Source organism: Myotis myotis, unplaced genomic scaffold (genome assembly GCF_014108235.1).
Source record: "Myotis myotis isolate mMyoMyo1 unplaced genomic scaffold, mMyoMyo1.p scaffold_m19_p_2, whole genome shotgun sequence".
NCBI classification, from domain to species: domain Eukaryota; kingdom Metazoa; phylum Chordata; class Mammalia; order Chiroptera; family Vespertilionidae; genus Myotis; species Myotis myotis.
Window position 1 is genome coordinate 91,521,548 of NW_023416324.1, and position 25,298 is coordinate 91,546,845.

The 25,298-nt window shown below is 43.1% G+C and overlaps 1 protein-coding gene across 3 annotated transcripts in view; it reads right to left on the reverse strand.

Moving 5' to 3' along the window:
* Window positions 1–6,514: 6,514 nt before the first annotated feature.
* CDYL (chromodomain Y like) overlaps window positions 6,515–25,298 on the reverse strand; it is a 239,474-nt gene continuing 220,690 nt past the window's right edge. For 2 of the 3 annotated variants that reach the window (XM_036347826.1, XM_036347825.1), the window contains exons 5-7: window positions 19,981–20,191; window positions 9,624–9,767; window positions 7,797–8,152 (exon numbers count right to left, since the gene is read on the reverse strand). In XM_036347826.1, the coding sequence (XP_036203719.1) occupies window positions 7,994–8,152; window positions 9,624–9,767; window positions 19,981–20,191 (514 nt within the window). In that variant the 3' untranslated portion in view covers window positions 7,797–7,993. Of the gene's footprint in view, window positions 8,153–9,623; window positions 9,768–19,980; window positions 20,192–25,298 lie in introns of all 3 variants that reach the window. The other variant, XM_036347827.1, reaches the window with a different exon arrangement.

Sequence of the window (25,298 nt, forward strand, 5' to 3'; positions counted from 1 at the left end):
ATGGTGTATAATTTTTATGTGGTACCATGTTACCATCTATATTAATAAGGGATATTGATTTACAGGTTTTTCTTTTTTGTTGTTAATCCTCACTGATATTTTTTCCCCACTGATTTTTAGAGAGAGTGGAAGGGAAGGATGGAGGGAGAGACAGAGAGAGAAACGTCGATGTGAGAGAGACACATCGATTGGTTGCCTCTCCCATGGGCCTCAACCAGAGCAAGGGACTGAACCTGCAACCCAGGTGCATGCCCTTGACTGGAAATCGAACCTGAGACCCTTTGGTGCACAGGTGGACACTCCAATCACTGACACACCGGCCAGGGTCTGTTTTCTTTTCTTATGATGTCTTTGTGTGGTTTTGGTAATAGGGTAACATTGGCCTCATAGAATAGTTAAAAAGTATTTCTTTCTCTTGGAAGCACTTGTGAAGGATTAGTATTTTCTTTTTAAGCATTTGCTAGAACTCATGAGAACTCACGAGTGAAGCCATCTGTTCTGAGCTTTTCTTTGTGCCAAGTTTTTTGATGACTGATTCAACCTCTTTACTTGTTGGTGTATTCAGTTTTTCTATTTCTTCTTGTGTCAGTTTCAGCAATTTGTGTCTTTCAAAGAATTAGTTCATCTCATATAGTTTATCTAATTTGTTGGTATGCAAATGCTCATAATATTCTCTTAGAATTCTTTACTTCTATAAGGTTGGTGGTACTTTCTCCTTTCAGTCCTGATTTTAGTAATTTAAGTATTCCCTTTTCCTTGGTCAGTCTAGTTCATCTTTTCAAAGAGCTAACTTTTGATTTTCCCTGTGTTTATAGTCTCCATTTCACTTGTTTCTAGTCTAATCTTTATTTCCTTCCTTCTGTTTGCTGTGGGTTTAGTCTGCTCTCCTTTCTTAAAAAAAATATTTTTATTGATTTCAGAAAGGGAAAGGGAGAGAGATGGAAATAATCAATGATGAGAATCATTGATTGGCTGCCTCCTGCACACCCCCTACTGGGGATGATCAAGCCCACAACCTGGGCTTGTGCCCAGCCCGGGAATTGAACGCTGACCTCCTGGTTCATAGGTCGATGCTCAACCACTGAGTCACACTGGCCTGGTTCCTTTTTCTAGTTTCTTAAGCTGGGAGACTAGATTGACTGGTATCTATTTATTTTTCCTTTTAAAGATAGTGTTTTGTTACATAATTTATTGTTTTTTAAAAAATTTTTCATTCATCTCTATTTTCTAATTTCCCTTGTAAAGGTGTCTTTTTTGCTGTTTAGAAATGTGTTTAATTTCTACATTTTTTAATTTCCTAAATTTCTGTTGTAAATAATTTTTTTCCATTGCAGTTGGACATATATTTTATGATTTCAATCCTTTTAAATTCACTGAGACTTGTTTTATTCCCTAACATATGGTCTATATTGGGAAATGTTCATGTGCACTTGAGAATATGTATTCTGCTGTTGGGTTGAGGGTTCTATAAGTGTGTGTTAGGTTTATAGTGTTGTTGAAGTGTTCCATTTCATTGTATATCTGGTATCTACTTTTTTTTCCCCCCCAGAATGTTCCATATGGGTGGTATTTGAATTTTTTTTATCACACCAAAAAAGTAACTTTTAAACCACCATTCAAATTATACAATGCCATTTTCACCAAAGCAGTATTTTTTTTAAATTAAATCTTTATTGTTCAGATTATTACATTTGTTCCTCTTTTTTCCCCCATAACTCCCCTCCTCCCAGTTCCCGCCCCACCCTCCACCCTCACTCCCCACCCACTGTCCTCATCCATAGGTGCATGATTTTTGTCCAGTCTCTTCCCGCATCTCCCACATCCCTTTTCCCCCAAGAATAGTCAGTCCTTTCCCTTTCTATGTCCCTGATTCTATTATAATCACCAGTTCATTCTGTTCATCAGATTATTTATTCACTTGATTCTTAGATTCACTTGTTGATAGATGCATATTTGTTGTTCATAATTTGTATCTTAACCTTTTTCTTCCTCTTCCTCTTCTTAAAGGATACCTTTCAGCATTTCATATAATACTGGTTTGGTGGTGATGAACTCCTTTAGCTTTTTCTTATCTGTGAAGCTCTTTATCTGACCTTCAATTCTGAATGATAGCTTTGCTGGATAAAGTAATCTTGGTTGTAGGTTCCTGGCATTCATCACTTTGAATATTTCTTGCTACTCCCTTCTGGCCTGCAAAGTTTCTGTTGAGAAATCAGCTGACAGACATATGGGTACTCCCTTGTAGGTAACTGATATTCTTTCTCTTGCTGCTTTTAAGATTCTCTCTTTGTCTTTTGCTCTTAGCATTTTAATTATGATGTGTCTTGGTGTGGTCCTCTTTGGCTTTCTTTTGTTTGGGGTTCTCTGCACTTCTTGGACCTGTAAGTCTATTTCTTTCACCAGGTGGGGGAAGTTTTCTGTCATGATTTCTTCAAATAGGTTTTCAATATCTTGCTCTCTCTCATCTTCTGGCACCCCTATAATTCTGATGTTGGTACGCTTGAAGCTGTCTCAGAGGCTCCTTACCCTATCTTCGTATTTTCGGATTCTTTTTTCATTTTGCTTTTCCGGTTGGGTGTTTTTTGCTTCTTCGCATTTCAAATCTTTGACTTGATTCTTGCGCTCCTCTGGTCTGCTGTTGGGTGTCTGTATAATATTCTTTATTTCAGTCAGTGTATGCTTAATTTCTAGTTGGTTCTTTATCACAACATCGAGGGTCTCATTAGATTTCTTGTAGATCTCATTAAGTTTATTGGCAGTTTCTAGAAAATTATTGAAAGACTTTAAAAGTGCGGTTTTGAGCTCTATATCCTCCATTTCTGTCATGTTTCTTTGTCTCCGCATTTTTTATGCTTTCTTGGTGCACCCCCTTGTGGTCTTTGTGCACAGTCTTGATGTAGTTAAGCCTTGATTGTTGTAGGTAATACTGGCGGGGATTTGACCTCCAGGCCAACTGCCTATGAGAATCAGCTGTGTCTGCAGTGGGAGAACTTCTGTGCTGGATCTCTAGGGCAGTGCTAATCTAGCCTTTGCCTGAGGCTATCTGGCAAGTGCCTCTGTGCGGGGCTTGGGCAGGGCGGGTCCCAGGGGATCTACAAGGCGGGCGAAGCAAGCAGTTATGGCTGCTCTCAGTCCCGTCCCCAGGGGCTCTGCCTCTCAGAGTCCCAGCAACCACTGCAAACCTCGGAGAGAAAACTGCCTTCGAGTTCCAACCGAAGCCAGACAGTCCCGATTCTCCCGTTTGAGTCTGGGTTCCTAGAGACTCACCCGGATCTGGAGCTCAGAGCCTGAGCCTCCCTCCCAATTGAAACAGACAACCACACCCTCAGCCGCCAGCCCGCTCTGCATGCACTGCGCACCTTAGTATTTGACTTCAGCACTGCGCCTCCTCTGAGTCTCGGTATGCTATTCTCTTTCCTCCTAGTTGTAGAACTTCCACTTAGCCAGTCTTCCTGTGGTTCTGGATGATGTCCGTTCTGTCTTTTAGTTGTATTTTTGAAGTGGTTGTTCGAGGCAGCAAACTCCGTTAACCTATGCCGCCATCTTGGTTTCCCCCGTCTCTCAAAGCAGTATTTATCTGTGTCTTCAGACACTGGGAATGTTCCCATAGGATAGGGAGGAGCTCCTGGAATATAGCCCTTCCCCTGTGACCAAGCAGTGAGGGTGTTTGTTTCTGAATGTTCGTATGTATTAAGAGCTTAGTACATACCAACTCCTACAGATGCAGAAAGTTTGTTGATTGCCAAAACCCTCTGGTAGGTCCATCCTCACTTGAAAAAAGTACTAAATCCTAAGTCGCCAAATAGCCTCAAACCACCGTGTCCAACTGCTCCACTTCTGCCCATAGAACCACAGGCTGTGGGGGCCAGAATAGACTGGGCTTTCCAGGCCATCCTCCTGCTCATTCCCAGTGCCGGGCACAGACAAGTCGAGCTACTTGCCCTGGTCAAATACCCTAGATACTTGGATCTCAGTGTGGAGGTCATGAGTTAATTGGTTTCGTGTGCTAAGCAATCCAGGTAATTCTAATGTGTAACGTTTGACACCCATCACTGGACACTTGCCATAGTCAGTTTTTGTCTCATTCTGATTTTGGCAAGTAAAGTTGTGAAGTTGTTGAGGAAAGCAGGCACCCAGAGCAGTGGAGTATGAAGCAGTATCTAGTAGCTACTCCTGAATGCCAGGCCACATACAAGGCTGTATGATGGGAAGATCACCTGACCCCTCTGGGCCCATTACCTCTTGTATAAAGAGGTGCATGCAATGCCACAGACCCTCTCCCACTCGATCTGGGCTTTACTGAAGGGCCAAAGGTTCCTCTGAGGACTGTTCTCCCCTGCCCAGAATCTGCCTTCTTGTGGAGGGAGGGTAGATTCCCCCTGGCATGTCCTGGAGGCCATTAGAGTGCACTTTAGGACAGGAAGGGCATGGGCTGGGGAATGCTGGTTACAAGACAGAAAGGTCGGTAAGAGGCCACCGGATGGGCTAGCTGGCCTGGAATTTGGGGGAAGCAGATAAAACTGAGCTTCCTGAGGGCCAGACTGACAGGCTGACGGAGCCGTGTCCCAGGCTGTTCCTCTCACGTCACTACTTGGTAGGTACCAATTCAACTGCAAGGCACACATATCCCTTCCCTTGGAGATGTAACATGTGTTCATGCTAGTGTAAATGAAGAGGTCATGTATGGGTGGGTTGGAGCCTGTGATGCGGCCAAAGGGGAGTTGGTCAAGGCTGGCCCATGCCCCTCTGGGCTCCTGCTTTAACCAGAGACTTGGGGTAAAAAACCCCAAGTGAACCCTTGTTCACTCTTGACCAAGTAACAGGGGCCAAGAGGAGCCACGTGAGCAGCCCTTGCCAGGTGCTCTCCCCGCACTTCTCTCCCTTTACATTGTAGGCATGGAGTTCCCGCAAAGATCTCAAAGTTCAAGGTCTTTTGATTTCTTCAGTCTTCTTGCAAGGGATGTCAGAAACGAAGTCAGCTACCAAAAGATTTGGCAGCTCTCATTGTATGATTATATATTATTAAAAATATATTACATCAATAAATGTTCTCTAAAAACAGTATACTAAAAAAATCACACGAGCCAGCAGTGCTCGGTCTAGTACTTGGCGCTCAGGCAGTGTAAGTGCTGGCTGCTGGTACTGCCACACAGCTGAGGAATCAAGGCAAGAAGGGGACAGCCCTGGTCGAAGCCCTAGTGGGCAGTAGTACCCACCTCTACCTCAACTTCCGAGGGGCTGAGTAGTGTTTCACCCCAGGGGCTGGGAAGCACTAGGGGAGAGGACTTGATAAACAGAACAGAATATGGTTTTTTAACCTTTTAAAAGCACACAATAGGCCTGGCTGGTGTGGCTCAGTGGCTGTGTTGATCTATGAACCAGGAGGTCGTGGTTCGATTCCCAGTCAAGCACGTGCCTTGGTTGTGGGCTCGATCCCCAGTAGGGGGCATGTGGGAGGTGGCCGATCAGTGATTCTCTCTCATTACTGATGTTTCTCTCCCTCTCCCTTCCTCTCTGAAATGAATTAAAGTATATTTTGAAAAGTTAAAAAAAAGCATACAATGGGTGTTTTTGGTATGCTGTTCCACCTAAGATTTTATAAAGACTTCATTCCTTTCCCACAGCAGTGTGGCTGTAGCATAATTATTTAACACAAACCTTACTGATGAACACAGTACGCTGTTTCCAACTTTCTTCTAGTAGGAACAATCCTGAGATGAGTTTAATTGTATATGTATCTTTATTCTTACTTTCTGCAAGAATTCACTCACTAAGATGAATTCTTATAAATAGGACTTACTGGGTCTAGGTTTTTAATACTTATTTTGACAGTTACTATCAAATTCTCTTCTAAAGTTCAACTAATTTAGACTTTCACCAATATGAGAGGCTACATTTTCTGTCACCCTCACCAAGACTGAGCATGAGCCTCCTGAATCAGTTCCCTATTTGTAAATTCTAAGAGACAAACATTACAGGGGAGTCATCACAATGTAGGTTTTGCCACACTGAACTGGGCTGGAAGGCTGGTCCTACCTCTGACCAGTTACCCACATGATCTGGGTGAGTGTGTCACACCTCAGGTTCTTTATCTAGAACAGGAATGGAAATATCTATGCTGTAGGTTTGGGTAAAGAAGCCATAAATTATAACTTTCTGTACAAATAGAAAAGTCTCTTAATACTGAATCAAAGATATAAATCACAGGAGCTTATATGGGATACAATATAATTCTAAATATGCAGAACTAGTTAATATATGCTAAAAATATGCATCTTTGAAAAAGAAGCAACAGGATGAGTGACACAAATTTCAGGAAATGAAAATGGCAACCTGGGGAGGGGGATGTGGATGTGACCTGGGAGGACACTGGCCATTTTCTAGTTCCTCCCTAGGAGTAGTTACACAGTGATTGGGCACTCTTTATACTGTACAAATGTTTTATGCTCCTATTTCACAAAAATACATTCATTGAGAAACTTCAGAAGTGAAGAATTTTGAGAAACATTTTAAATGTGTTAAGAAATATTAGTTTTATTTAACCAGTTTTCACAGCTGAATATTTATTCTATAAAAACTTTACAGATTGTACAGTTTATATATATTTCAAACTACTGAACAAAAAAGTAGGTCCCACAGATGCAAAAATACTGCACCAACCAATCCCAGGTAAAGGCAGGTTTATACACTGTACAGCTCTCCACGCAGCCAGGAGGCGGTCAGTTCTAGTATAAAATTTAAAACTGTACAAAAATAAGGTTTTGATTTTATTTCACTCTTCATACATTCAATATGATTGCAAGCGCAGAAGCCTGCCTAATGGCAGGCCTCTGTAATCAGGAATCGGCCCCACTCCTGAGAGCAGTGCGCATGTCTGTTTACGTAGGGCACTCTTGGACACCACACTGTACTCAGTGTATTGTGTAGACATGAACCCGGAGACCAAGAACATTAAACATCGAATATAAGGTAGTTCTTTTTCTTAAAAAGGAGTTTCTGCATTTAATAGTGTGCCAAAAGAATTTTAACTTATTAAATAAAATATATTCTAAGTGAAACTAAAAAATACAGTTTATAAACATAAAAATACTTTTTTTTGGTGTAATACAGCAATCATATCTGCACATAGAAAACCAAAATTGTATATAAAGTAGCATTTCTCACCCAGCAACAAGAAGCATTGCAGTTATTTTTTTCAAAAGGGTCAAAGACACTATTTAAACCCCACTAAGGCTAACTAATAGCTTAGATACCATACTTAGGCTGTTCAGTGAGTCACTAGGACTGCAAAACAAGCTTCCTTCCAGAGACAGTGGTTTCTCCATGTTAACTGGGTGAGAACCAGATATATTAAAAGAGAAGGAAAAAGCAACTGATTTTTTTTTCAGCATAAATCCTAAGTGTACTTTAGTGTGGGGGCACGTTCATCAGTGGATTGTTCATCAGAAATATCCTAAAAGGTAAGTCTTACTTTTGATTTGGACTTTTCATCTGAGTTATCTGTGCCTTCTTGGAGAAAAAAGCACATCTCAGATCCTTCTATATCTCTATTTGGGGCAGGGGAGATGAGGCTTTCTAGTGCCTCTTTAGAGTCTGTTCTAGAAGGAAAAAATAAAGAAAACAAACATTATCCAGACTTTCCCTGCAACCCCAAACCAGCAAAACACACTTTCTTCTTTATACAGTACAAGCCAAAGATAGCAGAAATTAGAGCTGCAACGAGCAGTCTAGTGCTCACCATTACACTCTCATACTTGTCTGAATATTAAGTATAAAATAATGATGTTTGGACAAAGGAGCTTTGTAATTATTTATTTTAAAGTTACAGTACTTAAAAACTCCTTGATAATAAATAGCTTGGATGTTTCAAGTCCTGCTTCCAAGCGTGAGCTAAGAGTGAACATGTTTCAGGCTGTGAGGATGGATTCAGGCACCTTGGAGCCACAGATGTCCTGCTCTTCAATTCCAGTGTCATCAGCAGGCAGCCTGCCAATCAAAACTCATCGATCTTCCTCTGCAAGTATTTCAGCATGGAGTCCATCCCTTGGGCGGAGCCCCAGATCTTCTTCAGCACTTCACACTCCCTCTCATTGGCCTGCTCCAACTCTGTCTTCATGTTGCAGCGTACAAGGGCTTTGGATTCCTCCAGCACCTGGACCAAACAACACAGTTAGTTAGCAGGTGTGTGTCTGCAAGCACTGGCTCCACTGCACCCCAAGTTTGTGTGAATAATTATCAAACTTGAGTAATGACCTGTCAAAAAAAAAAGCTATCAGCCTAACCGGTTTGGCTCAGTGGATAGAGCATCGGCCTGCGGACTGAAGGGTCCCAGGTTCGATTCCGGCCAAGGGCATGTACCTTGGTTGCAGGCACATCCCCAGTAGGGAGTGTGCAGGAGGCAGCTGATCGATGTTTCTCTCTCATCGATATTTCTAACTCTCTATCCCTCTCCCTTCCTCTCTGTAAAATAATCAATAAAGTATAAGAAAAAAAAAAAAAGCTACCAGACGTTTCTCACAATATACACCAGGCCTAATATATGTACAAAGTCTATTTTACACTATCAGACACATTCTCAAGGTCAAAACGGTTGTCAAGCTATTTCAAAAGCGAGCTGAACTGTCTGCTACGCCCTGCCTCTTCCCGACGCCAAGACCAGCCGTGGTCCACCCTGCTGTGCTGCATGAGCCCACTCCTAACTCTGGTGCTCCAGGGAAACGGGGAGAATGTCTGTTGAGGGGATTTTTAAACTAAAATTTAATTTTAATAATGAGGGCTGTTCATGTGTGGGATAGCTTAGAGCAGCAGTTTCCAACCTTTTTCATCTCATGGCAAACAAACTATAAAATTCCACTGGTGGCACACCAAAAAAGATTACATTTGCTGATCTGACAAAAAAAAGTATAATTTTAATTCACACTGGACAGCTATTGTGTTGGCTGTTCTCATTTTTTTATTTTAAGGGCAAAGAGATCAGTGCCTCTAATAGTCAGGTATTGCACGTTTTAAAAATTCTTGTGGCACACTGGTTGAAAATCACTGGCTTAGAGGGAAGTTAGATCAATTAACATCAAATAACATTTCACCTTATGATTTGGCAAGTGCAATTTTGTTAAAAGATTATCCAGTACATTAGACAAAACTTAGGGCTACTGTGTGGAAAAAGTGATTCTGTGAAAGGGCTTTGAAAGCAGTGAAGAGCTACATAAATGTTGTTTCCTGGTAGACTTTACAGGATTAAAAAAAATAATCCTCACCCGAGGGCATGCTTATTGATCTTCGAGAGGGAGGGAGAGAGAAACATCAATTGGTTGCCTTCCTGTACTTGCCCTGACTTGGAATCAAACCCGCAACCATTTGGCCAGGGATATAGGGCAGTTTTAAGTTACTAAACTTGAGATTGAAATGCTTTCCTTTAATTCTTGGGCATTTGCAAAGGGAGGACAGGGTAAGCAGACTGAAGCACTGGCATCCATTACGGCTCCCGTCAGTATTTCCCATGAAGGTGGCTTTGCAGGGAGCGCTCAGGGAAATACTGTGAAAAGTCTGATCTCTCTGGAGGAAAAGGTCATGGCAAAAAACACACAAAAAGTCACACACTTAAGAGAACAAATTTGACGTACAACTGGATTACACGAGGCAAGCTCCTTAATGCGAACCATGACCTCTTGGGTGAAGGTCCCAGGCCAGAACACCTGCGAGACCAGGCCCTTGCCACACGCCTCCTGCGCTGTCAGCTTACGGCCACTGAGCAACATTTCATTTGCCTGAAAGGAAGAAGAGTTGACATTGATATGAAATATGAAATGTGATGGGGAGGCAGGCAGAAAAGACCCAACCCAATAACTCATCCCTTAAAAATTCACACTGAGGATGGGTGTTTGAACGGCCTGGGCTGGGACCCCTTGCACACCCTCCAGGGCTGCCACCAACCCTCTCTAGAGCCTGTGCACTGAGCAGAAACCCAGCAAGGCACAGTCCGTGACGCGGGCAGGAAGCAACATACCAGTCAGTGGGTTTTCAAAAAAATGAATGTAAAAGGCTTATTTTATGATGTAATACAGGATCAAATAGACAGCCAAGAAATCTAAATTAGAGATCTGTTAGTTAATTTGAAGTCACTGGCATGTCCCTCTCTGCCTGCCTCCTCCTCCTCCCAATGTATGCACTCATTTAAAACACAAAACAGTTTCCTGGGAAAATGAGGCCCAAGCAAAGCTAGAACATTTGCAATTTTAGGGACGTGAGCACATGCCAGCGGGGAGGTCCTGCAGGGGGATACCTGGGAGGAGCGACCAGGACTGAGAAGTACCCTAAACGACCACTGCCTAGGAAGGTCTGACTATACGCATGACTCAATGGAGGGAGTGAACACTTGGTTGTGTGTGTGTGTGTGTGTGTGTGTATGAAACTGGTTTTAACTTTGTCCTGGATTCTACAGCACTTTGAAGGTCTCATCACAAATTTGCATGAATTTCATTATCACTCTAATGATAGGCTCACAGATGCTGAAGTAAGGAGAAAAGAGGAGAATATCTACCTGACAAAGAAACTGCACGATTCTAATGTCACAATTTCCTATCTTGCATGGTTAACCTTCCTGAAGATTCTGGTGGTCACAAAGGGCTTCTGAGCTCAGGTAAAATGGACTTTTGGTCAGTGTCTTTCTTTTCCAAAAGAAGCAAAATCATTGTTATGAAAAGGCCTTAAAGTATTAAGTGTCCCTCTCAGTTGACAGTACCTGTGTGCCTCCTATAAAGGCACCTCGATGGCCAACTGCACGTGAAATGCACAGTCTAGAGCAGCGGTCACCAACCGGTGGGCCACGAGGTCTGAAAGGTTGGTGACCGCTGGTTTAGAGTATGCACACCAGAGCTGGCAGAGCAAATGTGCTGCTGATTCATCACCCATTTCAATATCGGCAGAGATGCAAAGCAGCTGCAGAACAGGGTCTTCAGAAGGACTGCAAGGTTCTTAACACTCACGACTCACTTTTGTCCCCAAGAGGAGCATGATTTGTGTAAGTCTTGGACAAAGCCATCAGTGTTTGAAGAGCCTGAAGATGTTCTACAAAACCCCCGAATAGCCTCCTCTCAGTAGAAAGGTCTAAAATAAACAATGGATTTAAAAATCTGACTTAATTTTATTGTTAGCTGTTAAGATCGTTCTTCTGAAGGCAGATCCAAATGCAATGAGAAAGGAAAACAGTTCCTGATGAAATGACTTACTGGGAAGTGCTCTATGGACAGAGAATTTTCCATTCCTTATATGCATTTCTTTTACTCTCAACATACTGTAAAGACAACAACACAACTAAATCACTTGGGTTAGTTTGAAGTATGTTTGCAGGACCAACCTGAACTACAGGGTCTTAGCTTGGGTAGGAAACACAAAGGACCTCGCTGGCCTGAGTGCATATGGGCAGTGGGAGTGACAAAGAGCAAGGCATCCTTCCTGCATTTCTTCTCCAGCACCTCCAGGAGGCCTCTCTGTTCTCCCAGTCATTTTGAAAGTATTTTTTGCCCACTGGAGGCCAATTTACTGCCTTACTACTATTCTCTCCTGGTCTTTCATTCCCTTTTCTTGATTCTCAGGCTTGAAGACAGGCAGCTGGGGCCAACAGCCCATCAGAACCATCCTCTCCTCCAGTGAGCGAGAGCCCACCAGCTCCCCACTGGCTGTCAATGGATGTGCAGGACATTTCTGAATCTACCCAAAGGACTGAATGTTGGGACTAACTCACGGTTGTTAAATGCTTTCTCACCAAAATACAGGTGGTGAGTTGGTTTAAAATATACTTATCAAGTAAAACCATTAGGAAAAATTCCCTTGGTAAGATTAGTAGGATTAAATATACATAAGTTGAATGGATATGTTCTTATACACTCCATTTCCAATAGTTTTAAAAGTTATAGTGTAGCTATGCAGACAAATGATAAATGCCGAAGGATAAGAAAGTATTGAGTTGCAGTATAGGTCACATGGGATATGGCATGTGGTACTCTAGTACAGCTATTTTCAACCTTTCTCATCTTGGCACACAAACTAAAATGTTTTTGCCGATCTGGCCAAAATAGGTACACTAGAGTGGTGTGTTTCTTCACCATCCTGGTCAACTGAGCCAGGAATAATACATTAGTTAAAATTTTCCTGGTGTGTTAGCCATGACTGGATTTAAGGCTTGCTCTTTGAATAGATAAATGTCTTACAGGTTGACCGCTTCCTGTTCAAGTTTAGCTAAAAAGATCACATTAAGAAGTATGGTAAGAAAACCTGACGGGCTTGGGTGGGAGGAACCAGGAAGCTTCACATCTCAAGGAGGCATAGTTTGGCAGTGGTTCTGCCACTTACTCCCTCGGACCAGTCTCTAACCTCCTCAAAGGGGAGCTCCTCACTGAAAACTCAGGGCAAGGCTCTCAGAGCCAAGAGCTGCCAGGTTTACAAATGGGCGTGTTGTCATCTTTGTGGTTCCCTCAACGGAGGCTCCTCAGCTGTCAGTCACAGGGCCCAACACTTTCCTGAGTATAAAGGCTCACAGGGGTGGTCCTTGAGACAGGACTGGGCTTTGCAGTGTCTGGCTCAGCATGGGCAATCCACGAATGTTCAATGGCCCAAGGAGGACTCACTGTAGAGCTACCTACATAGCTGTGACTACAGCCTGGCTCCAAGATCTCTCTTCCTGCAGCAGGTACTACAGAAAAAGGTAGTTTTCCCAGCTTGTTTACCTGCATGTTCTTCTTATCCTGATAATATGATCCCTTTAGCTGTCGTCCTGCAGTTTTTCACATAGCAAGTGGGGAAAACCAAACTTGTTCTAGGCTTGCCTCAGGCTCCTGAAATCACATACACTAAGAGCTCATGAAAGGAACTGTACCATTTGGGTAGCAGTCACTTTCAACAAGAGTTGTCACAATACAACTCACCTCATCAATGTTCACTCATGTTTTGTGTAGAGGTTTTAGTCAACTACTCCAAAAAAAGTGCAGAACTTACACTGTGTGCCGTTTAGGCTCTTTGCTCCAGCTTTATTTAGAGCAGGATTTCTCAAGCTGGGCATGAAGATACTCTGGCCGGGTAAAGACACTTTAGTGTGGAGCACGTCCTGTGAGTTGTAGGAAAAACTAGCATCTCCTCTGTTGTGACACCAAGTTCCTAGACATTGCCACATGCCCTCTAGGACTGGAGGATGAGGCAAATCGCGCTGGCTAGAAACTGCTGCTCAGGTTACACCAGGAGGTCACAGGAGAAGCAAACAATAATGACTTTCAAGACTTGTCCAGCGGGGTCAAAGGTGAGGGAGTCAGGAGTAGGCATTCACTTTGTACTACCTTCAAGCTACTTATGAATCTTTCTGAGCTCTGTGGACCCAAGACCGCTACCCCTTAGCAGCATTTGGCCCAAGGGCTCCACTTCCAAGCTACCTTTGCCCAAGATGTGTTCAAATGTCAAGTTTGTTTAATACTTTCTCCATAAAAAAAATGGAGACAACTTGAGGTGAACACTGATATGTCACTCAGAGCCACTGGCCAGGAGCACTGTCAGCAGGCAACTCCCTGCGAGAGCTCTGCAGGCAGCCTCTCCCAGGGGCAGGCCCCTCTTGGGGCTACTGCATCCAATGGGTGTGGTGAGGGCACCTGGAACAACTGTGATGGTCACATATGCCCCAGAGTCTACCATGGGCTCAGCTAGGGCATCATCCGAACTGCACCACAGCTCACCTTTGCCCTCCACCCTATCCTGTTTCCTCTCTGCCTCGCCAGAGGTTGATACCTACTTCATGTCCTGCTTGCCATAGTCACCTGACCTCTGTTTCCATAGAACTACCTTGTGCCAGGTGGGAGTGGAAGCGGTATGAAAAGGATTTATTGCTCCCTAGCTGGCTGGCAATGAAGACCTTCTCACAGGTAATGGGACAGTAACTGCTAGTTGCCACTGACACTGAGGGATTCCCGGATAGCAAGATGGCAGAGAGAGTTGTGACCCACATCCAGACCCAGGACTTATCAGAGTGGCCAAGCTCCAGGCAAGGTTGATCAGCCACACACAGAAGGTCTGTTTGGCTATGTGAGGAAAAAGAGGGAGGGTAAACTTGGTATGGGGACTTCTGGGTGGATGCCCCCAAACTCTGAACCCTAGACTCCTCTGAGCCCACATAAACGGCCCACTCATCTCCATTCAGAACAGGTGCTGCCCCCTTGTTTGAAGACAATGCAGAAATCTCTCTTTATAGGACTGCATCACTTCCCTTAAGCCCTGCACATCCCCTCTCTTGGCCATCAGGCCTGTAACTCACCTACTGCCCAGAAGAGCTGCATGACAAGAGCTAGAAAGTGCTGGTGGAAGACAAGGGACTGAATTCTGAGTGTTCTTCTTGACCAGGGGGAAAACCACCGGGTTGGACAGGGGAGCTTTCCTGAACTACAAGACTTAACATGCTGGCAAGTGCCCCAGGAGAGGCTGTGTGGTCTTGCTGCTGGGATGGCTTCTAAAGTATGGAGAAAGTCATAAGGGTCCAGGCCAAGTGAAGCTGAAATGCCAGAACCGCTGTTGCCGACAAGATGGGTGGGACAAGATGCCATCAGGAGCTTATGGCAATGCCAGAGAGATGATCTCAATGCAGGTCCCTGGGGCTCTGGAGCATGGCCATGCCTTCTAGCAGAGAAGTATACCTTTTAAAAAACAGTTCTAGTGTGCACACCAGGCCCTGGTAGAGAAAGAACACCTAGCCATGGGACACCAAGTGAAATGTCCATCATATGCTGAGCTATCAGGCCCACCAAGGTCTAAGGGTCAGCCAGGGCCAGTGGCAGGTGCACAGCTAGGAACAGGCACAAACACCAGAGAGCATAGGCGAGATGCATAAGCGGGTGGCCCAGACCCACAAGTCACACACCACTGCTGTACCAGTGCCCCGCCTCAGTTAACATCCATGGCTGAATGGGAGATTCCCTGCGAACAAGCTTGGTTTATGGGTGGCCTGGCTCAAAAGAACATGGGAGGGGAATGCTCTGAAATGGGGGATATGCCTGGTCATTCATCTGGTGTAACAGAACTTCATCAGGGTTAGAATCCAGAGTGAGCAGGGTAGTGGTGAACGGTCTGGCTGGCTGGCCAGGGCCCTGGAAAACTGGGGACACAGATGTCTAGGGTAGAGGCATATAGATATGTGACTGGGGAAGGGTATAGACTGCTGGCACGCCAGTGTCCACCAGAGAGCACCCACCACGAAGAGGAACTAAACTACATAAGAAAGGTGACACTAGCCAGTGTTGGTTGTTTGGCCATGCCGGTGCTGGAGCTCAATAGCACAGGCTCTGACTTATCAAGGCTGGTTCAGCTACTGTTGTGGCTGGACATCAAGCCTTCTAGTAGCAGACACCAATGCCAAGCTACCTGCTTGGCATCATTCCTGAGACAATTAGCCAGCCAAGCATAAATTGACTGTTTATAGCAAGCATGTCAAACTCGCAGCCAGGGGGCCGCATGCCACATTTCTTTAAACGAGGCATGTGGCCCCTTGGCCGAAAGTTTGACATGCTTGGTACAGGAACAGATGCTTACTGTGGGTGTGGGTTTGCTTTCCTGCCTGCAAGTCCTCAGGCGACCTCACTCTGAGGCTCATGGGGTGTCACAGAACACAACGCCAGACCAGAATAGCCTCCTCCCAGCAAAGGAGGTGTGGGAGTGGGTCCTCTGGCGGAGTCACAGTCAACACCTGCAGAAGCTGCCAGTCCTAGGAGCACTGGGATGACCCGCAGTACGAGAGTAGCACCAGCCAGCAGGTGTGCTCCAGGAGGATGGGCACTGTCTTCCAACTCACAGTATACACAATGCAAAGACCTTGGTATTGTACCATGTTCACAACAGGAAGAACACAAGCCTGGGAGAGAAAGGGTGGAAGTAGGAATGGCTGCACTTATGATCCCTCCCAATGATCTACTGAGGGACATTGTGCTTCCTCTCCTCACATCTCTGGGCGCTGCTGGCCCAGAGGGGGCACGCTTTGCTGGCAGACACAACAAGGGTCCCAGAGAACCTGAAGCTCTGACCACTGCCTGAGCACTTGATGTCTGAGCCCAGGTCCAGCAGGTGAGGAGGGGATGTGTGGAATCCTGAGGCCCACCAGGATCCCCTTCCTCCTTCCCTGCCAACTCCGGCTGAGCAGGGCATGATGACCAGGCTTCAGGCCTCTTGGGGACCAGTGACCTACCACCAGGGCAGCACTGAGGCCGGCAGAGGTGGTGAGGGGGGGTGATTTAACACAGGAAGGGAGAGGATGAGGTGAGGGAGGACTAAGACCAGCTATGGCAGGGCGGCTGCAGTTTGTCATATTAAGCCCTCTCCTCCTTTACATTCCTTGATTTAAACTATTTAAAACTTTCTATTTTGGGAATAATTTTAGACTTACTGAAAGATTACAAAAGTAGTATAGAGAGCTCTTGTCAACCCATCACCCAGCTCTCCCTTAACATTAACATCTTATATGACATTTTACAGTGACCAAAACCGTAACATTCCCATTGATATAATACGATGAATGGAACTACAAATCCTGCGCAAATGTTGCCAGTTTTCCCACTGCTGTCCTTTCTCTGATCAGGATCCTGAGAAGCCACACTGCACTGGGCTGTCAGTTCTTCTTGGCCTCCCCAGTCTGCAAAGGCTTCTCAGTCCTTCAGCGAGTTCTCCGACTGTGGCAGAAGGGCGCTGCTCTGCATCTATAGACATGCCACACCTGGACTGCCTGGCACTCCCTGGATGAGACTGAGGCAATGCACATCTGGCAGGACTCCAGCAGGCTGATGTGATGCCATTCTCCGTGCAGCACATGAAGGCAAACCACAGCCGATAGGCCTTGTTTCTGGTGAATTTAATCTCTCAGGAAGGAGGTGTCTGCAGGCTTCTCTACTTGAAAGTTACTAATTTTTCTATCGTAAATAATGCAAGGATGCAAATATCCTTCTTCTCATGGTACTTTTACTACCCACTAATTTTAACATCCACGTAGTTCTTGCCTGCAGCAGTTACCACTGTCTAATCCTCTTCCTCTAAGTCTCCCCCAGGAAGAGAGGACTCTGGAACCTGGAGGAACTGCCCCCTGCAAACTGAAGAGGCAGATCCAAGGGACAAGAGGTGGGCTGTGGCACATGCAGAGATGTGCCGCTGAGATCCACTACAGGGAGGTCTTGCTGCCCCAGCTGCTGGCAGTGCCATCAGCAAACATCCATTAGCTCCCGAGGGGACTTCCCCGCTGCAGAGAGCCACCCGTCCATGGGCACAGCCCACACTCAGTGATAATGGACATAAAGGAAGCAGCCACTTCGGTCCACTGTGGTACATCTATTAAGAGGCCATATATTCCCCGTGGGATAGCAGAAGCTTTGTTGGGCCTGCTCACAGTTCAATTTCTCCCCCTATCTCTTCCTTGTCCCTTCAATAGGTATTGGCTACTTAACTCCACTTAGCATCTGCTTTTGGAGACACTACAGGAATACCTCAGAGACACTGCAGATTGGGTTACAGACCATCGCAATAAAGTGAATATGACAATAAAGCAATTCACATGAATTTGTTTCCCAATGCATATACAAGTTATGTTCATACCATACTGTAGTCTATTACATGTGCAATAGCAGATGTCTAGAGACAATGTACATACTTTATTTAAAAACACTTTATAGCTAGAAAACTCTAACCAGCATCTGAGCCATCAGCAAGTCATTATCTTTGCTGGTGGAGGGTCCTGCTCGGTGTTGACAGCTGCACACCAATCAGGGTGTTGGTTGCTGAACGTGGGGGTGGCTGTGGCAATTTCTTAAAATAAGACGAGACTGAAGTTTGCCACACTGACGGACTCTTCCTTTCATGAACAAACTGACTCTCTGTAGCATGTGATATTACTTGATAGCATTTCCCTAGAGTAGAACTTCTTTCAAAACTGGAGTCAGTCCTCTCAAACCTGCTGCTGTTTCATCAGCGAAGTTTATGTAGTGTTCTACATCTTTTTCTGCCAGTCCAACCATTTTCACAGTATCTTCATGAGTAGATTCCATCTTAAAAAAACCACTTTCTTTGCTCATGCATGAGAAGCAACTCCCCATCCATTAGAGCAGCGGTTCGCAATCTGTGGGTCGCGATCCCTTCGGGGGTCGAACGACCCTTTCACAGGGGTCGCCTAAGACCATCGGAAAACACATATATAATTACATATTGTTTTTGTGATTAATCACTATGCTTTAATTATGTTCAATTTGTAACAATGAAATTGGGGGTCACCACAACATGAGAAACTGTATTAAAGGGTCGCGGCACTAGGAAGGTTGAGAACCACTACATTAGAGGTTTATCATGAGTGCAGCACTACAGTCACTTCTTCAGGTTTCACTTCTAACTCTAGTTCTCCTGCTATTTCCACCACATCTGCAGTTACTTCCTCCATGAGGGCTTGAACCCCCAAAGTCACCCATGAGGGTTGGAATCAACTCCTTCCAAACTGTTAACGGTGATATTTTGACCTCCTCCCAGGAATGATAAATGATCTAAATGACATCTAGAATGGGAAATCCTTTCTAGAAGGATTTCAATGTACTTTGTATGGCAGCTATAGCCTTACAAAATGTATTCCTTAAATAGTAAGACTTGAAAACCAAAATTACTCCTAAGTCTATGGGCTGTAGAATGGCTGTGGTGTTAGCAGGCATGAAAACAACATTAGTTTCACTGTACATTTCAGTCGGAGCTCTTGGTTGACCAGGTGGATTGGCAATGAGCAGTAATATTTTGAAAGAAATCTTTTTTCTAAGCAGTTGGTCTCAACAGTGGGCTTGAAATATTCAGTAAACCATATTGTAAATAGATGAGCTGTCATTCAGGCTTTGCTGTTCCATTTACAGAGCACAGGCAGAGCAGATTTAGTATAATTCTTCAGGGCCCAAGGATTTTTGGGGTGGTAAGTGAACATCGGCTTCAGCTGAAAGTTACCAGCTGCATTAGCCCCTCACAAGAGTCAGCCTGTCCTTTGAAGCCAGACACTGACTTCTCCTCTCTAGTTATGAAATCCCTAGATGGCATCTTCCTCCAACATAAGGCTGTTTCATCTACAATGAAAACCTGTTCAGTGTGGCCACCTTCATTAATGATCTTGGCTAGAGCTTCTGGATAACATGCTGCAGCTTCTACATCAGCACTCGCCTCTTCGCCCTGCACTTCCATGTTATCGAGGCAGCGTCTTTCCTTAAACCCCAACCTCTGCTGGCTTCAGACTTTTCTTTGGCAGCTTCCTCACCTCTCTCAGTTTCCACAGACTTGAAGAGTTAGGGCCTTGCTCTGGATTAGGCTTTGGTGTAAGGGAAAGCCATGGCTTGTTTGATTTTAAAACTTCCTACATATCAGCAATAAGGTTATTTTGCTTTTGTATCAGTTGTATGTTCACTGGAGTAGCATTTTTCATTTCCTTCTAGAACTTTTCCTTTGCATTCATAGCTTGGCTAACTGATGCAAGAGGTCTAGCTTTTGGCCTATCTTGGCTTTCAACACACCTTCCTCACTAAGCTGAATCATTTCTAAGTTCTGATTTAAGGTGAGACAAGTGTGACTCATCCTTTCACGTAGAGTGTAGCTTTTAGGTAATTAGGTATAAAAGACCCTTCCAGTGCAAACTCTGTTGTATGGGTTACAAATTGGGTATTTACTAATAGTGGATGTCAATATTAACTATGTAGAGATATAAATTTCTCACTGAATGAGGTCCTTCTCTAGAAAATGAGATTGAACAGTGTCCATAGATGTTCTATAAACCAATATGAAAATGTATGATTTCATGAATTAAAAAATATAAGTTAATGAACAAGAAATGAGTTACAAGTGTATTTGATGAAAAGTCCCCATAGAATGACACCCTGTATATATTAGGAAACCAATAACCAAATTAGATTTCTTCAGGAAGTTTTCTAAAATGATTTTTTAAAACGAGGTACTCACAGATGCTCCTCCCATAATCTTGGGAAACATAACGGTGGAACAGCCATCTGGACTCTGTCCGAAGGTAGTATAGGGTGTTTGAAACCAAGCCTTTTCATTGGCCCAAACCACATCACAAAGAGGCAATATGGATGCTCCTAGTCCAATGGCAGGGCCATTTACTGCTACAATAATAGGCTTCTTAAACTGAATGAAAGTATTCACGAAGTTTCTAAAATGAAAAATAAATGGGGAATTACTCAAAATATTATGTATTTGAGCAACAAAAAAACCCACTATTATGGAATTCAATTTACTAGGATGTAAACTCTGTGAAAATTATGAGTTGAGATTTGTTGAAGGCCATCCCTCAGGAGTTGTGGCCCATGGATTTATTTGTTGTGTGCTAGAAAGGCTTACTGATACCCAAGCTGCCATGTTGGAAGTGGCTGTTGCAACAGGACCTATCTGAAGATGATGGGCAACATACAGCCTGAGGCTGCTCTTACATTTGCAGTGGCTCATGGGCTCTATGACCAGTATGTTTTTCCCCTCAGCCTTCCTTCCCTTTAAGACACAAGAAGCCCAATAACCATCATGAGCTTCAGATGACCAATCTAGAAGCTCTCACAGAGAAAACCTAGCACAGGGCATACTATTAACACTGTCCAATGTTGAGCAAAGACTGGAGGATTGTGGTCAGGAACCATGGGGTTGGGATCTGGACTGGATTATGTGATTTTAGACAGCTGATTATTTGGAAACAACAGATATTTCCTGAGTTTATATAGGACTAGACTGAATGCCATTGAGGATATAGAGACAAGAAGCTTACAGGCTGGTTTAAAATATGAGATTCAAACAAGAAGAGCAGAAACCATAGACACCATTCTGAACTTGACTGTATGTTGTGGAATACAATTAAAGCAGGATTTCAGAGGAGAGTGAGACTAAGGGTAGGATGGCCTTCACAGAGGATGGGATATTTTACAAAATGGAGCCAAAGCTATTTGTAGATTTGTTTTAGGTTCAGGCTGGAATAGTAGGCTGCTTGAGGGTAGGTTGGTGCCATGCCATACTGGGAATGTGCACCTTCTCCACCACTAGAAGCTCTTTTTATGCTCAGAGGTTGCTTTTTTGTTCTGCTTTAACATGGGGAAGAGAAGGAAAAATACACACCAAAATAAGTACCCAATAATTCCTTTAAGGCAGTCTTAGCTCCAGATCAGAATCACAGAATTCTAAATTCTAAATCTGACCCCTATCTTTGGGTGTTCTCTACCATTCAGCAATTTAAAAGCTAGAGCATTCTGTTCAGATTTTCTCTGAAAATCATGATTTGGCATCTTAGATAGTACCCCTGCTCCCCACTGACACAGAGGGCCATATATTTTTTCGAGGACGGGTTGGGGGATGTGTATGTGTGTGCATGGGTAGAACAGGAAAAAAGGAGGGACTGTATGCAGAATTTGGCAGTTTGCAAGCCTAGTTCCATAAACTGTTCTCAAAGGTACCCATAGTCATAGACCTCAGCCTGGTCCCCAAAGTTTGCTGAATCTTTTTCTTGAATGAAAATAAATTCATTCAAATGAATGAGTTGCACTAAGACTTTTTAAATGAGAGCACCTAAGGCACTGGTAGAAAGATCACACTGGGTTTTACTGATACAAAGAGAGCCAGGCAATCTTTTAAATAGGTCCTTGAAATAACTGTTGACAATCTACATGAAGATACTTGCATGTCTTTCCACTTTCATCTACCTCATATGAACATCAGGAAACTACGAATGGGATGGTAGATTAACATGGAAAAAATGATCAAAATAGTGTAATAATAAATTCTATAGAGAAATGGTAAAAGGAATTAATTATTCCATGTAGCAGTGTTTTCTCTCTCTACATGTTTGGATAAAAGAAAAAAGGTTCTAAGATAGATATTGCAAAATCAAAGCTTGTATTTTTAACAAGCTGGAGAAATATTTTTGGAACTGGATCTCCCACCCCTTGGTGCTGCTTTAATTGTTATTTTTGCTTGGAATGATAACTTAATCTGAAAGCCATAGCTGTTTCTGAGAAGGGGATGAATTTAGTCAGCACCCTCTGGGGTGAAGATATGTTCTCTTTTCAGAGAACACAACCTGGACCTTTGTGAACACATCCTAGAGTATAAACTCTAGGATGCCAGAGATGAGCATGGTTCTCAGATAAATTGGTTTTGTTTAAAAACACAAAAACAAAACAAAACTTTATCGAGTTGCTTTTCTGTTTAGTATAAACTTCCCAGTCACTACCAGAAGTGGGGATGCGGAGCTGCCTTCAGGGCTGGGGATGAAGCTCCAAGGGCCTGGCATTCAAGGAGAACCTGTTTTCCTTGCTTTTGCAAGTTATTTTAAAACAAAATCAAAATGCATGGATGTTCAAATGTGCTCAGCTCAATGCAACATATTGAATTTAAAATTCAGTTTCCTTTGAATTGTCTGCAAATTGAATTAAAGACTGTGTGGGTATGACAACGAAGGAAATATCATTGGCCACAAATGGAGTTTTAAAAGACTTATAATTAAACAAAATAAAAATTCTATCCATTCTTTTGAAGAACATTTATTTTTATTTATTTATTTATTTTTTAAAATATATTTTATTGATTTTTTACAGAGAGGAAGGGAGAGAAATAGAGAGTTAGAAACATCGATCAGCTGCCTCCTGCACATCTCCCACTGGGGATGTGCCCGCAACCCAGGTACATGCCCTTAACCGGAATCGAACCTGGGACCCTTCAGTCCGCAGGCCGACGCTCTATCCACTGAGCCAAACCGGTTTCGGCATGAAGAACATTTAATACTTCACAGACATACCAAAGAGTTAGAAACTCACATAAACCCACTACTCTAGGAACTGTTTGAGGGAAATGAGGTCACCAGATCTGAAGTTTTAGTAGCTCACTGCCCCATCTCAGCTGAGCTCTCCCTTCATAGTGAATATACAGAATAGGGCTGAATGGGGGAGCGGTGGGTTCTAGGGGCATGCTTACTCACCTGCCTTGTTCTTTACCCAGGTCTCTGTCTCGCTCTGTGGTGGTAGAAGATGCCCCCCTCTGGGAAGAGAAGGCTCCCTGGTCTTTCAGTTCCCGAAGATTTCAAAAGCCTAACTTTACAAACTGACTCGTAATAATTTTATCACTAATGTACCAAATATTTTTATTACAATTTATTTGTAAGCTGTTTATCACCAATAATTCTGATAACAGAATTAGCAGCAGTAGATTCCTGACAAAGCTAATGTTTAAATCTAATCTTATTTCCTACTTTTCTTTTGGAAACTTGCTATAATGACATTCTTTGCCCCGAAGTTATAAGAAATCAAGACAAGATACCAAAGAAACAAAAAAATACACATAGCAATAGCTTTATGTGTATAGGCTAATTTTATACATATAAAACTTAATTGAAATGCAAATGAGCAAGAGTAAAAGTTAAGTGAATCTGGTGTAACTAATTATTTTTAGGATCTTGCTAGTGTACATTAAGAAAAATTCACAATGACAAAAATATATTCATTTCTTTAAAGAAGACCCAAGTTAAGTTTCCCTAAAGCAGGATTTGACTTTTCCCTAGAATACTGATTCAGTTCTTATGAGGAGTGAGGAGAGTGGGAAGGTCAGGAGAAAAAGTGGGGGAGTGGGTAGTTGATGAAAATAAACATTTAGCATTACCTAGAAGTTTAACAAATGAAATCTCTCTAATCTATCTCTCCTCTGCTTTTTCTAATCCCAACAATATGAGCCTTAGCCTTGACAAGAGCAATTCAACCCTGGAGGAATGGGCTGGGATTAGGGTTGAGGCACCAACAAGATTTAGAAATGGCGCACTGGGAAATGCCTGTGGGGTGAAGTGAGCCAGCACTGAGAAGCATTGGCTGGCAAGGTCTATTTTCTTAACACAGCAGATCTCCCCAAATCACAGTATTATGTGTAAAATCAGTGTGCTCTTACAGAAAACATGCGGTCACCATCTAAGACATGATTTGTACCAGAAAAATAAAAATTAAGTTCACTAGTTCATCCTGAAAAGATAGAATGGACTTAACAATTAGGATTGTCTTAGAGACAATCTCTGACAATCTCTCAAGGAATCACATGGATGGTCAAGCAGTTTAATTTCAAACTGAATAACAAGATGGTCCCATCTAGCATTCTACAAATTTGAAATTATTTAGGAGACTAAAAATAACACTTGAAATGAAAGTATTTTTGAAAAACTACTATATGATAGCTTAAGAAATGGTAATGTTCAAGAAGACTAAGAAATAAACAATGCCTGTATACATGTATATACCATATGAGAAAACATAATTTTGAAAATCATTAAAAATGTTATAAAAGGCCAAAGTAATGCCCGACATGTGGAGATCTGTCAGAGAGAGATGCCACACGCAACTCCAGACCTACCAAAACAGAAGCGCACTCTACCAATCTTGACATGCACTTCTGAATGGATTAGGGACAACAAAGCTGTGTCCCCAAGGTCACTGCTTAGGGTCTCAGCCACACGAAGCCCAGTAATTATCAAAAGAGGCTCAACGTCAACTCTCCAAATACCTAGGGATTTTAGAGACGACCCAACCAACTTTATTGCCATTTTGCAAATCTGTGACTCTCTAAGTTTTCATCTTTCTGTAAATAGCAAAGGGTCCTTAACGGCTCACTTAGAGACATGTCATTTTAGGGAGGTGTGTGGGGAGCACAATGGTCCTCTTGGTTGGTGACTCGGCTTCATTCACTTTAATCTTCACTCAAGGCTTTATTTATTTATTTATTTATTTATTTATTTATTTATTTATTTAAGGAGACAGACAGACAGACAGACAGACATTGATGTGAGAGAGAAACATGGACTAGTTGTCTCTCATATGCACCTCATCCATGGACCAAACCCGATACCTAGGTATGTGACTGGTAACCAAACCTTCGAGCTTTTTGTGCATGGGATGCCACTCCAACCAACTGAACCACACCAGCCAGGGCTGGGTTTCATTCACTTTAAATAAATAAGTACATTTCACTATGGAAAATTAGATACTTTAGATACATATAGTAATTAGCATGAGAAATGAGGGACATAAAATATATGCACCTGGACATGCTTATAGCAGAATTATGTGGTTCTAGGAAAAGATTTTCAACTGTTAAGATATAGTAGTGGAAAAATCCAAAAACAGAAACAGAGAAAATGGAAACATCGAGTCATATTATTAAATGAATAAAGGAAGTTGTAAAACAACACTGTATAATTCCATTTATTTAACAGAAATAAAAGTAAAGCTTTATTGTGTGTGTGTGTG